Here is a 14850-nt window from a genome sequence, read left to right as displayed (position 1 = left end):
TGGCAATTTCATATTTGATCAGCGAGTCTTGACGTTGCTGCATCTCCCATCTCCTCTCTGCTAGTTTTCGTTGTAGTTCTGAGATTTATTTCGATTTTCCACGTTTTAGTGCCATTAAATAATGTAAACAGCTGGAACTATTAACAAGCACGTGCCTTGGGCTATTATTGAACTCATCTTTACAGAGCCAAGATTATGAATGGAAAGATTGTACATAACGACGAATGAAAGGTTCATCCTCCAGCGCAGTACGGGTTGATGAATGCTCCTGTCACATCAAATGTTTGCCGCTCGCCATTCGAACTTGGATCTTTACTGTAGCAGACTACGCTTTGCCGTTATGTCGCTAAGTGCCTCCGAGTTGGCTGTGCTTGGTGTTCAGCCAGCAAATTTAATTTTCAGAATTTGGTCGACAAGGGCGCCTATGCTCTAACCTAAATTCGAAACATTTTCACAGAATGGGGACAGTAGTCATTTCCAACTTGGATCTGTATGTCCAATGAGTACGTTAAGCGTAGCAGCCCTTTGATGTTTCCAGAAAAAATAAGTTATACGCACCTATTTTTTGTACTTACTCAAAACGAAACAAACATTGCAATACGTAAATACTTATCAGGCATCGATTCCATGCAGTTTCACAACCAAAGTGCACTCCTAGGATGGTACTAAGTTGGTGTAGTCCATACAAAAGTGTAATTATGGTACTCAAGAAAAGCAAATGTAGTACTTCGAAGAAAGGCAATCTTTGTTCTCAAGAACCTTTGGTGGATAAATTTAGAGGACTTGTTCTCGAGGTATATGATACATTTCTCATACATATCATAAAATTAGCAGGACAACAAATGGCTAATGTTGGTACGAGGTATTTTCTGTTATACGGTGCATAGTCGCTGGCAGCGCCTCCAAGCTTCAATGTGCCAGAGACTTTTTCTTATGTAGAAATAACACACCATCCCCACGAACGAAAAGTTAAATGAGAAACCTTTTCCACTTAAATCTTACTTGGAACCACAATGTGGATTGGTGTAGTCACCAGCGTTCATTGAGCAGGAAACAGTTATCTCTCAAGAATACTGAATGTTCACTTCCTTAGGTATTCTCTGAAACAAAGCTTTCCGAATAATATAAGGTGCTGATAAAAATACGTCCCCAACGCAGACATCAGAGCACAATTGGGGTAATCATTTATGTATTCCCTCATTCTAGAAAAGCCAGTAAAATTTTACGAAAAATCACAAATTTAGTCCCATAACTTTATCAGAACTTCCGTTACTTTTTTTTAAAAAGGCGAAATTTGATCCACGCATGACTTTTGAGGGAATAAAATAAACTTACACACGGCACTAGCAGTTACACGCCTAGTACAGTTTGAAGTTCGACGCACACAGCTCAGTAAGGCTTCAAAATAACTTATGCTTTATGAGTTCGGTCATCAATATCATTATCGCATATGTTGTGTATAAGATTAACTTGTAATATTGCTAGTAAAGTACGAACGATGGACAGCTGGTCATGTTTCTAACTAAATTAGCTGTGACGCTGCTCTCTTCGTAGTGTTTGTTCGAGCGAGGTAGCACAGTGGACTCGCATCCGGGAGGACGAAGACTCAAATATCTGCCCGACTGTCCTGCTTTAGGTTTTCCATGATTTCCCCAAATCGCTTAAGGCTGATGCAGGGAAGGTTCATATGAAAAGGTACGACCGATTTCTTTCCCCATCCTTCCTTAACACGACTTGTGCTCCTTTTCTGATGACCTCGATGTCGACGGTACGTTACACCCTAATCTTCCTTTCTTTCCTTTCTTATAATATATATATATATATATATACTGTATCTTTGTGGTGCATGTGTTGTTTACAGATAGGATGTTGTGAGTTTAATGGATATAGCAGGGTGTTTCACAATGATTAATTCCATTTCACAACAATGTATCTTCTACATGAAAGAAGATATTAAGTTGGGGAAAACTTTATCGTACGCATAGGACTACAAATCTGTATTTTCGAAAGATCCACCTGATTTTATAAAAGCGTACCTTTCACATTCATGCGATACAGCTTTGGCTTACTTTTTACAAGTACGTTTAGGGTCAACGTTTTCATTTACCTTTCACAAAAGTTCAAAGCGCACTTCTCCGAGCCCACGACAGACATGCAGTTGATAGTCAAGTACGTCCCATACGTTTCCCAGCGTGTCTGTAGTTGTGCATTCACTGCTGTCATTATGCGGCGTTGCACTTCACCCAAAGTTGTTCCAAGGGAAGTCACGTAGACAGAGTCGAACAAACCGTCAGAACATACGACCTTGGAAGTCAATGGTACTACGCAAAATCCATACTACCTCCACGGCCGGTGGCTTCTGCCCGCAACCGCGCTGCTGCTACGATCGTAGGTTCGAATCCTGCCTCGGGCATGGATGTGTGTGATGTCCTTAGGTTAGTTAGGTTTAAGTAGTCCTAAGCCTTGGGGACTGAAGACCTCAGATGCTAAGTCCCATAGTGCTTAGAGCCATTTGGAACATTTAATCTACGGCCGCTCCAGTGCGGAGACAGCTCATTCACAAGAAAATCACACCCCACGGTTGAGACAGAATTGCACTTGTTGAAACGGAGAACGGAAAATGACTTTTGTTGTTGTGTTATCTCCACCTCGACTCGATACACTTTGGCTAATGAACGAGTGAGCTAGCTCCAGCAGGAAGACCTCTACTTCAGCCGGCCGGAGTGGCCGAGCGGTTCTCGGCGCTACAGTCTGGAACCGCGCTACCGATACGGTTGCAGGTTCGAATCCTGCCTCGGTTCAAAATGGCTCTGAGCACTATGCGACTTAACTTCTCAGGTCATCAGTCACTAGAACTTAGAACTAATTAAACCTAACTAACCTAAGTACATCACACACATCCATGCCCGAGGCAGGATTCGAACCTGCGACCGTAGCGGTCGCTCGGTTCCAGACGGTAGCGCCTAGAACCGCACGGCCACTCCGGCCGGCGAATCCTGCCTCGGGCATGGATGTGTGTGATGTCCTTAGGTTACTTAGGTTTAAGTAGTTCTAAGTTCTAGGGGACTGATGACCTCAGAAGTTAAGTCTGATAGTGCTCAGAGGCATTTTGAGCCCTCTACTTCAACCACATGTACCATTAGCCTACAGCTGGCGCCAAGGTGAACTTCCAGTTTCGATGCGCAAGTTAAAATATACCCAGTGTGTCAGTCTTGGTTAATAAAGAAGGTTGGATTAATAGAAAAGATATACAAGACGCAATGAAGAGCAGTGCGCTTCTTTACAGGATCCTTTAGTTGGCGGGAAATCTTTACAGATATCCAGAATGAGATTTTCACTCTGCAGCGGAGTGTGCGGATATGAAACTTCCTGGCAGATTAAAACCGTGTGCCGGACCAAGACTCGAACTCGGGACCTTTGCCTTTCGCGGGTAAGTGCTCTACCAACTGAGCTAACCAAGCACGACTCACGCCCCCTCCTCACAGCTATACTTCTGCCAGTACCTCGTCTCCTACGTTCCAAACTTTACAGAAGCTCTCTTGCGAGCCTTGCCCGCGAAAGGCAAAGGTCCCGAGTTCGAGTCTCGGTCCGGCACACAGTTTTAATCCTGCCAGGAAGTTTCTTTACGGATATGTTCAACGAAATTCATAAGAGACGCTATAAGAGAGGCGTTATGCATCGTGGAGAGCTCTACTATTCAGATTACGAGGGAGTACGTTCCAGGAAGAGTCGGACAATATGCAATTTTTTCCCACACACGTCTCACGACATGACCGCAATGAGAAAATTAAAGAAATTATAACTAGTTCGGAAATTTACCGACGATCAATCTGCCCACGCGATAATGGAACAGGGACTGGGGAATCAAATAGTGATACCCGAAGTACCCTCCGTCTCACACCGACACGTGGCTTGCGGAGGACAGATTTAGACGTAGATGTATCAGGTGTACCGGTATGAAATGAGCTTTTTTTGTGAAAATGAAACACTAATTTTTAATAGAAAAGTAAAATCATTTTATTCAAAGTACTGACTATTGCTTTCTATACATTTTGACCACCTTTCTGGCGATTTGTGGACATCACGCCAATAGAAATTTTCGTTGAAGCATACCAATCAGACACCCAATTTTCGACTTCTTCGTAGGAATCGAAGTGTTGATGAAAACAAATGGTAGCCGGTAGGGGCTAAGTCTGGTAAATACGGCGGGTGAGGTAGCAGCTCCCAGCCAAGTGTTTTTATTGTATCCTGAACCAGTTTTGCTTTGTGTGCCGGTGCATTGTCGTGTAAAAAAATTACTTTGCCATGTCTTCTGGCCTATTCTGGTCTTTTTTCGATCAACGCATAGTTCAAATTGATCATTTGTTGTCTGTAGCGATTAGTATTCACAGTTTCACCGGGTTTTAGAAGCCCATGACACACCACACCTTTCTGATCCCACCAAACACAGAGCATTGTCTTCTTGCCGAATCGATCTGGTTTTGCAGTCGATGTTGATGGTTGTCCCGGAGTAACCCATGATTTTTCCCGTATAGGATTCTTAAAATAAATCCATTTTTCATCGCCAGTAACAATTCGATGCAAAATTGGTTTTCTTTCAGGTCTTTCAAGCAAAATTTGACAAAAGATTTTTCGGTTTTCCATCTGTCTTTCATTCACTTCCTGTGGCACCCATTTTCCACACTTTTGGATCTTTCCCATAGCTTTAAAACGGTTGGTAATTGTTTGTTGTGCAACATTTAGCATTGCTGCCATTTGCTTCTGACTCAAAGTGTCATCTTCACGTAATATTGCTTGCAATTCGGCGTCTTCGAACCTTTTTGGTGGTCTACCACGTTCTTCATTTCTTACATCAAAATCATTATTTCTGAACCGTTGCAACCATCTTTTGCATGTTGCTTCTGATAGAGCATGATCACCATGTGCCTCGACAAGCATTCAATGCGACTCTGCAGCACTTTTTTTTCAAATGAAAACAAAAAATTAATGCTTTCAGCAAAACATCCCTTTCTCATACAAAATTCGACATTGTTAACGCGATGAAAACATATGATGTTGTTTGTTCCATGACTTGATGTATACTAAATATCTTTGACAGATGTCATACCAACCAAACAAAAAAAATTAAGGCTCGTTCACAACAAATGTTCCCTATCGACACATTTGTATCTTAACGCTCATTTCATACCGGTACGCCTGGTAGTTGTAGAAAATGTAATGTTGTGAAATGGGAGTAATCTTTCCGAAAGACCTCGTACTTTGGTGATTTATTTTGGCGCGAGTGCTAAGTGGATGTGTCGGCGCAGGTGTGGTTCCAGAACCGGCGCATGAAGGACAAGCGGCAGCGCATGGCGATGGCATGGCCGTACGCGGTGTACACGGACCCCACGCTGGCGGCGAGCCTGCTGCAGGCGGCCATGTACGTGCCGTGCCCGCCGTACTACCCACAGCCGCGCTACGCCTACCCGTACCCCAGCCCCAGCCCGAGCCCCAGCCCCGCGCAGCCGCAGCGCCAGGACGACTGCGACGGCTCGCCCAGCTGCAGGTAAGCCGCGTCAGCTAGTGGTTAACCTACGGCATCCCTGGCTTCTGCCTCGGTGGCCCCGGCTTCCATTCCCACTGACTCCCTCAGTTATTTCTTCACTCTGCACTGCAAGAGACTACCATGGGGACCACTTGGCTTCGCCAAACCAGATTTGAAACGATTGGTGGAAAATAGCTCCTAATTTTCAACCGATAGCTGTTTCAAGGAAACGTACACCAGTGTGTACTGATCCAACGGCAAGAACAGTAATATCCTCTTGCAACAACAAGTTAAGGGGGGTAGGACGTCAAACGGTCCGACTTGGAGCAGGAGAGGAACCACACGACATTTCAATTTCCACTGTCTATACTTTTACAAATAAATTCATAAAACTTTGTCAGCATGACCAGGAGGGATTCAGAATTTACACTCATAGCAGTGGAAGTTCTATAACATAACGAAGTAATTTTTTTTACGTGTGAAATTTCATCATTTTTTTCACTTACTAATGGCAGCATTTGTTGATATAGGAACACGTTTCTTCATAAGTAACAGAGATTCTTCGATGAATTTTGCACAGCATACAAACCATACTTAAAGGTGTATGAAACTCTAGAATTTTCCAAATCTATTAAAAACTGTGGTAAAAATTGAGGTAATTATCAATAAAATTTGTGTTTTTTTTTCTAAACATGAAGTTTAAAATATAAAAGTTCATTCGTTTTTTCATAAATTAAATAAATCCTAGAGTTTCATACACCTGTGAGTATGGTATGTATGCTGTGCAAAATTCATCGAAGAATCTCTCTAACTTATGAAGAAAAGTGTACCTATAGCAACAAATGCTGCCATTAGTAAGTGAAAAAAAGGATGAAATTTCACATGTAAAAAAGGATTACTTCGTTATGTTTTACAACTTCCACTGCTATGTGTGTAAATTCTGAATCCGTCCTGGTCATGCTGACAAAGTTTTCTGAATTTATTTGTAAAAGTATGGACACTGGAAATTAAAATGTCATGAGATGCCTCTCCTGCTCAAAGTCGGCCCGTTTGACGTCCTACCCCCCTTAAAGTAATTTGGCGATTCTTAACCAGCAGAAAAATGCTCCTATAGGAGCATAAAAATGTGAATATGTTCCTGTTTATTTAAAAGACTGTGACTGAAATGTGGGGCACCAGCTACCTCTTTCTACCTTCCTCACTACCTTTAAAAATTTTCCCGAAAATTTTCGCATGCGAACATATTCGTGCATTTTTAAAGGGGAGGTTTACTATCATTGGCCGGAAAAAAAGCATGTTGTTTGAGAATCCTTTTCTCGCGATGTGTTGTTGTTGTTGTTGTTGTTGTGCTCTTCAGTCCTGAGACTGGTTTGATGCAGCTCTCCATGTTACTCTATCCTGTGCAAGCCTCTTCATCTCCCAGTATCTACTGCAACCTACATCCTTCTGAATCTGCTTAGTGTATTCATCTCTTGATCTCCCCGATGACTGGGTGTTGTGTGATGTCCTTAGGTTAGTTAGGTTTAAGTAGTTCTAAGTTCTAGGGGACTGATGACCATAGACGTTAAGTCCCATAGTGCTCAGAGTCACTCTTGATCTCCCTCTACGATTTTTTCCCTCCACGCTGTCCACCAATGCTAAATTGGTTATTCCTTGATGCCCCAGAACATGTCCTACCAACCGGTCCCTTCTTCTTGTCAAGTTGTGCCACAAACTTCTCTTCTCCCCAATTCTATTCAATACCTCCTCATTAGTTATGTGATCTACCCATCTAATCTTCAGCATTCTTCTGTAGCACCACATTTCGAAAGCTTCTATTCTCTTCTTGTCCAAACTGTTTATCGTCCATGTTTCTCTTCCATACATGGCTACACTCCATACAAATACTTTCAGAAACGGCTTCCTGACACTTAAATCTATACTCGATGTTAACAAATTTCTCTTATTCAGAAACGCTTTCCTTGCCATTGCCAGTCTACATTTTATATCCTCTCTACTTTGACCATCACCAGTTATTTTGCTCCCCAAATAGCAAAACTTCTTTACTACTTTAAGTGTCTCATTTTCTAATCCAATTCCCTCAGCATCACCCGACTTAATTCGACTACATTCCATTATCCTCGTTTTGCTTTTGTTGATATTCATCTTATACCCTCCTTTCAAGACACTGTCCATTCTGTTCAACTGCTCTTGCAAGTCCTTCGCTGTCTCTGACAGAATTACAATGTCATCGGCGAACCTCAAAGTTTTTATTTCTTCTCCATGGATTTTAATGCCTACTCCGAACTTTTCTTTTGTTTCCTTTACTGCTTGCTCAATATACCGATTGAATAACATTGGGGAGAGGCTACAACCCTGTCTCACTCCCTTCCCAACCACTGCTTCCCTTTCATAGCCCTCGACTCTTATAACTGCCATCTGCTTTCTGTTCAAATTGCAAATAGCCTTTCGATCCCTGTATTTTACCCCTGCCACCTTCATAATTTGAAATAGAGTATTCCAGTCAACATTGTCAAAACCTTTCTCTAAGTCTGCAAATGCTAGAAACGTAGGTTTGCCTTTCCTTAATCTTTCTCCTAAGATAAGTCGTAGAGTCAGTATTGCCTCACGTGTTCCAATATTTCTACGACTGTGTTATAGATATCAATGTCAAATTTGGTCAATATGTTTATTGGTATTTTCTCTACACTGAAATTTTTTCGACCGGAAATGTCGAAGAGCAAAGGGAGAAGTGCCGTCGGAACGAAAGAAAATTTCGGTGTAGACTTCCACGCGCGGCGTGTCACAGGTCAGCCGGCTCGTCTGAAATCAAAACTGAGTTGACGTTAGCAAAGCATGCAAGATTCTTTAAGAGTTGTACCTCGCTTAAGTTATTTGGACCACAGGAAACAAAATGGCAGCCATTTGAAAAAAATAGGTTTTTTTCATCAATTTTTTCGAATTCGTCGGCCAAGTAAAACTATTTATAGTTGATGGATCGGAATAAAAGTGGTTCAACTCCTAGACAATTTAGGTAGCTTCGTCGGAAACAAAGAATCATCCCAATCGGTTCGGTAGATTTGAAGTTACCCTACCACGCGATATAAATGTCACTTCGAGAAAAACGCGTCTGAAGTTTTGACTACATGTAAATGCAGTATTATGCAACTTACGTTCAATCTGCTATTCTGGGTCCATAAACTAGTCCTTCCTCTTCCTCATAGAGGGCGTTCTGCTCAATCCGAGCCATCCTGCGCTGCTCCAGAGCCGCTCGTACGGCCGGTGACAAGCGGTTTTCTGCCGCTTGTATCCGGTGGTCGCCCGAATGCTTGGCGAACTGCGTCGAATAGAGTCCCGGGCTGACGTCCATCGTTGTCAAGCTTTTCAGAATTTCTGAATACCCTTCGTTGAAGCTGCTCTCTGTCAGGAAAGTCGCAATCTCCACAGCCTTCGCACCAGAATGCAAATGGTTGGGGGCTCACTTCCAAACACACGCTTTCAAACTTTCATTTGAATTTTGTGTGTTCCCTCCCAAGCACCGGTACAATAACTCGTCGTCCGAAAGAAAATAAAAACTGGTGTATGAAAAAGGATGATTTCAGCAGGTGCATTTGTTTGTTCAACCGCGAATAACAAACAAAAAATGGTTCAAATGGCTCTGATCACTATGCGACTTAACTTCTGAGGTCATCAGTCACCTAGAACTTAGAACTAATTAAACCTAACTAACCTAAGGACATCACACACATCCATGCCTGAGGCAGGATTCGAACCTGCAACCGTAGCGGTCGCTCGGTTCCAGGCTGTAGCGCCTAGAACCGCACGGCCACTGCGGCCGGCGAATAACAAACATTTCCGTTCCGTATTCAGGGGTGAATTCTGAACACTTTTATGGATCCAAAAATGCAATTAAAAAAAAAACAATTTTTTGAACCAAAAGATAGTAAACGTCCCCTTAAATATGAAACTCACCCGCATGCGAACATATTCGTACTTTTTTTAAAATATGAAACTCACCTCAAACTCCCACAAGCTTGCCCAACTGTAATGCGCAAACACCCACTAGTCCATCACTCTAAGTCGCTCATACCCAGTCACTCCCAGTTGGCCTTTTTCACTCAATGATTCAGCCCAGCTCATTGTGATTATTTCTTTGTGTCTCCCTGCCATTGTCTCCTGTGTCACAGTCACAGTTCCCTTCGTTCTGTCCCACTACTATAGTCGCCTCTCACTGTTGCTCTCTCCCTCTTGGTCCCTATCACTGCTAATGTCTCATTTCTTCCTTCCTACTTCTGCTGCCTCATTTCACTGTCAATGTCTCTCTCTTCCTCGTTGTCATTGTCATATATTCTGTCTCTCATTGTCATTGGCTCTCACCGATGTGCACTTACTTCCTCTCTCTCTTTATTCTTCCCCCCTCCCCCCGGCACTGCCTCCATCAGTCTTTCCTTAGCACGGTTCTGTCGCTGTCAACTACGTTCGATCATCATTGTGTCCCTCTCTCTCGCATCACCGTAGCCTCCTTCACTATTTCTATAACACGGTCACTCTGTACTATCTTCCAGTATTTATTACTTTTCCGTCTCTTTACCACTTCCACTGTCTTCTTTTCTCTCAGCATAAAATAGAGCGTATTTTTGGGAAAATTTTGGATGATACTGTTTTGTGATAGTTAGGCAGTCGTACGTTGGGTTTAGTGGGTTCTCCTGTCACACTGAAAGAAGGGATGACTCTTACGTTAAGTGAAATTCGTGGGGCAGATACTGTTCCCTATGGAACTTACGTTTACTGGGGTGATAATGCCCCAAATTATTTGCTCGGGAATTTCAGTGACTGTTTCGCGAATACTTTGATGCAACAACACATAGTCCCATAATTCCTTAATCAGTGGATTTGCATATTGCTGAGCCATTATGATCTGTGCTAGAAAAATAGTTAAGTGTCTACTGCGTTCCTCAGTATATTTAAGCAAACTGAACTGGATACGTTTGTCTGCAAAATTTGTATGAAATTCCATAGATTACGATTCAAAATTTGTGTAATTCGAATTTCAGGAGGATTCAGGGTGTCTAAAGACCAATATTGGCCTTATACGTTATTATTTTAATGTTCTTACTACATTGACATCGCTTCTACTCGTATCATGGGTCTTTTGCCCAAAAAAATGTGTTCAGAAGAACTCTTCTCGATTTCCATTCTCCCAACATTTTTTTCAGGAAATATTGTTGTGTGTACTTCATAAAAAGACCCCGCTAATTGAAAAATTAGCAACAGAAAGCAATTCTCTTCCGTTTAGTGGTTAGTCAGTGAAGTATTTATTACGATAAATTTTAGAGAAAAACGGGAACTACGCAGTTGTATATGCATTTTAGCGAAACTTTTGGTTCGATCCCCAGAGATCACTCACCGATTCCCAACGGAATTCATGCTGTTTTAAATGCCAAACACCACGCAGGGAAGGCTTTTTTTTTCATTAACTTTCCGCTAATTTTGAATAGAAATTTTGTGTGTGGTTTCATAGCTGATAAATTATTTTTACGGAAATAATAGTTCCACAGTTGCAGTTTACTGTTTTTATTTCATTTCATTATTATTATTATTATTATTATTATTCGAATTTGGCTAACTCAGGACCACGTGAAACAGCTGTTTGATGACGACATATTTTTCACCTTTGTTTGACTTCTCAATACTTCTTTATTCTTGTTCAATTCTGTTCTCTTTTTTTCTTTTTTTTCATGACCCTCGTCTCTTCTTTTGTGTTTTCTTCTGAAAACCCTTGAAATTTTTGTACTTTTTCAGTTAATTAATCTCTTTTGTATGTCTTTGTTATTCTCTACTCCTGTAAATCTTTTGTCCGCCTCTTGTAATCTATTTTCTTTAAGTGGCAATAAAATATAAGTCTCGACTTTCTCGTTGTGTGTTTTATGCTCTCGGGTGTATCACACTCTTTCTTCTTGCTTTTCTATTTCCAAGTCCCATTTTCGTTTAATTATATTTTTATACAACTTACACATAATGTTGGGGCAGTCAATATTGTAATTTGTAACATGAGAAACCTAGATCGCTTGATGTGACATTGTTTATTTTATGACCAGTTTCGACAGTAACTAGTCATCATTTTCAGATTCTCAGTTCTGCAATGTACGGATAAAACAATGTTAGTGTAGTAATCTGCATGCTCTTACAATAATTATACAAAAGGGACTCTATTACCTGAATAATAAAAAAGCATATATCTCCCAGGAATATAACTGTACGTAAGTCTCGTCGACATACTGAGAGTATGCTCCAGTTACAATAACACAGATCCACATCGGTTTGTCACACCTATAAAAATTGCTAAATAAAATATCTATGGCAACAATAAGGAGTACAGGAGCAGAAACAGGTATATTAGTAAACATGATAGTGTATTAGTAAAGATGATGTCGACGACAACTCAGGAACACCGAGCTGATGCGCTTAACAGCCCATGTTGAGTAGTTACAAGCTTGGTCGCCAGGCAACGCCACCGCACTAAGGCGACGATGTGTATACGATTAGTTTGAAGACCATACAAACATATAAAGAGGAATGTAGTTCCAACTGGACGATAAACACTGTCACGACTCACAACACGAACAAGCATATAACCTGGCATAGAATCGAATATACACATGTCTGTAATTATTATATACAGGCATTACATGTACATAGTTGGTCTGTACAATTTTCGAAATAATCGTGTACACGTCGCCGCCTTAGTGCGGTGGCGCTGCCTGGCGACCAAGCTTCTAACTACTTAACATGGGCTCTAAAGCGCATCGGCTCAGTCCTCCTGAATTATCGTCGATGCACCATCTTTCCTGATGTACCTGTTTTTATTCATGTACCCCATATAGGTCATATGGATCTTTTATTTAGCAAGTTTTATATGTTTAACAAACCAGTGTTGGCTTGTATTATCGTACTTGGAGCATGTTCACATTATGTCGACGAGACTTAGTGTAGTTTTATTTCTGAGAAGCGTGTAATTATTATTATTCAGATAACATGGTTCCCTATGTATAATTGTTGTACGATCATGCACGTTATTACTCTGACGTGGTTTATACCGTATGCTGTAGATCTGAGAATCTCAAAGATGACAGATAGTAACTGTCGAATCTGATCATGAAATTAACAACTTTACATCAAGCGACCTTTGCTTCTAATATTAGATTTTATATCTTTATTTATATTGTGTGAAGTGTGTCTTTTAATAAGCCAAGTTGTCAAGCTGGAACGTGGACTGTCAGCGATCCCTGTTAGATTTTGTTTTGAGCGCGGCTGTACGTGTGTGGCAGATGCGGCATCGTGAACTGCGTGGCGGCGAGTTCGCTGCCCACGGCGTCGCCGTCGCCTTCGCCGCTTCTGTCGCCGCCGCTGTTCGCGACTGGCGCGGCTGTGGCTGGCGCGGCTGCTGGCGCCGGCTCCACGCAGCTGGCGCGCCAGCCTCCCAAGCTGTTCCAGCCCTACAAGAGTGACGTCACGCCGCACGCCGACCGCGACCGCGACCGCACGTAAGGCGCGGGAACCAGCGCGGCGTCTCGCGGCGCGTGTGTGATAAGGACACTCAGGGCAGCTTCTCTGGCAAATTCCTAGACATAGCTCGGACCTGCTGCTGGAAAATACTGCCCGCTTGGCTGGTTGAGAGTATGGTATTTGTTGTGGACTGCAAAGATTTTACCGAAGAGTATTCTACCAAAGCAATGATTCGATTCCTAACGGACTGTAATTATCTGTTGGAATGACGTCACTGTAGAAGGGTGGTAGCTGATCGGAACTCAGTTGCAACCATAAAGGAAAAACGTTCTATCTGCTTTTCGAGGTTTCCTTCAAGATTGTATTTCCATCGTGGAACCAGTGAGTCATTTACCCATTTCCTTTGTTTCTACAGTATGTACGCTTGCAACAAGGCTCAGCAGTCTAACCACAAAGTTTTCCTCTGGAAAGCTGGAGGAGCACATCTCTGAAGATGTTGTGCATCCATTTTTGTGAAATTCTCAATGTAGGAGTCGTAGGTCCAACTGGTCAAAGACGGAACTCGTACGTTAAGTATAGCAAAAGCGCCCCGCTTACCGAATTTCGCGTTACTCTGAAGACACCTTGCACTGAAATGAGTACTACTGCTGGTCCAACTCGTACGACAGATGTCAGTCAACGGTTAGATACATTCCAGCGTTTCAGTTTCTCTCGAACATCTAACATAGGAGTGGCAATAGATGGTATTCTATGCGCAGCAGCTTCACGCTATAATAAGTATTTAAATCTTCCACAATTCGGTGGGCTCGGGAAGCGGTAGACGTCTCCTGAAGTGTGATGAACTGTTGGCAGACTAATTCTTCAACAGTGCTTTTTGGGCCATTTTTGATGCTTAGCAGTTGCCAATAACGAACACTAAATGGTTTCCTATGACAGCAAAATGTTTGTCCCACTTTGCTCCAGTTTGTTAGAAAGTTGTGCGCGTGTTCATGATACAACACTGCTACTGAAAGACGCTTATTGGAAAGAAATCTATGAAAAACAGGTTTCTTGTTGCTCTACTGTCGCTACGATCCTGTGTGTTAAACTGCCTCGTCTAAACATAAACCGTGCACAGAAAAATACGCGGTGTTTTATCTCCTGCTGAATGTCTTTCTTGCCATTAGGGAAGCTTTGCTTCGCTAGGCTCACAGGGTATAGTATTGTGTACCTTCATGTGGATTCTTTCTGTTCAAGTTTACCTTACAAAGGACTTCTTCGTATAATAGTTCCGTTGAAATATATGTAAGAATTTGTAACATATGTTTATAGGCTTATATTTTATATGGTAAGCAAGGGGTGATGAGGATACAATCACGCCTATATAGAAAAGGAAATTAATACAGTTCGCGAAAGCAGAAGCATATAAAAGAGCGAGAGTGTGAATGTTGTAAATACGACCTTCTACAGTGACATCAAGCTAAAAATAGCAATTTCGACACTTTCCTATGTATAACTGCCGCTCCAACCTTGTCCACAGCCCATCTACACTCGAATGCGAATATCGTCTCTGTCGCTAAAGGTAAGGAAAATCGTTAGGAGAACTACATAGCGGACCTTATCTGCTTTGTCTCACCAAGTTCTCTTTATGGATGCTTGTCTGTTTTTATATATCCAGTTTGAATAAGTTCGCTTCACAGGAATTAGTCTCTCCTGTAGAACTTCAATGCCACCGAAATGTGACAATATGGTACTTGTACTGAACAACAGTACTTCTATGTATTTTTTACTTCTCTGCTTAATTTTAGTATTATAAATACTTACTATGACTGAAGCACACAGAGTTGTCCATATGAGCTCTA

At 41.9% G+C, this 14850-nt stretch overlaps 1 protein-coding gene across 1 annotated transcript in view; it reads left to right on the top strand.

The window, feature by feature from the left end:
• LOC126470750 (segmentation protein even-skipped-like) overlaps positions 1–13051 on the top strand; it is a 79961-nt gene extending 66910 nt beyond the window's left edge. Inside the window, exons 3-4 of the mRNA XM_050098756.1 lie at positions 5307–5545; positions 12832–13051. Of these exons, the coding sequence (XP_049954713.1) occupies positions 5307–5545; positions 12832–13051 (459 nt within the window). The remainder of the gene's footprint in view (positions 1–5306; positions 5546–12831) is intronic.
• Positions 13052–14850: the final 1799 nt, after the last annotated feature.

This window comes from Schistocerca serialis, chromosome 3, assembly GCF_023864345.2.
Source record: "Schistocerca serialis cubense isolate TAMUIC-IGC-003099 chromosome 3, iqSchSeri2.2, whole genome shotgun sequence".
Taxonomy (NCBI): Eukaryota; Metazoa; Arthropoda; class Insecta; order Orthoptera; family Acrididae; genus Schistocerca; species Schistocerca serialis.
The sequence above is the reverse complement of the archived record's forward strand: the minus strand, read 5'-3'. Positions and strand labels throughout refer to the sequence as shown.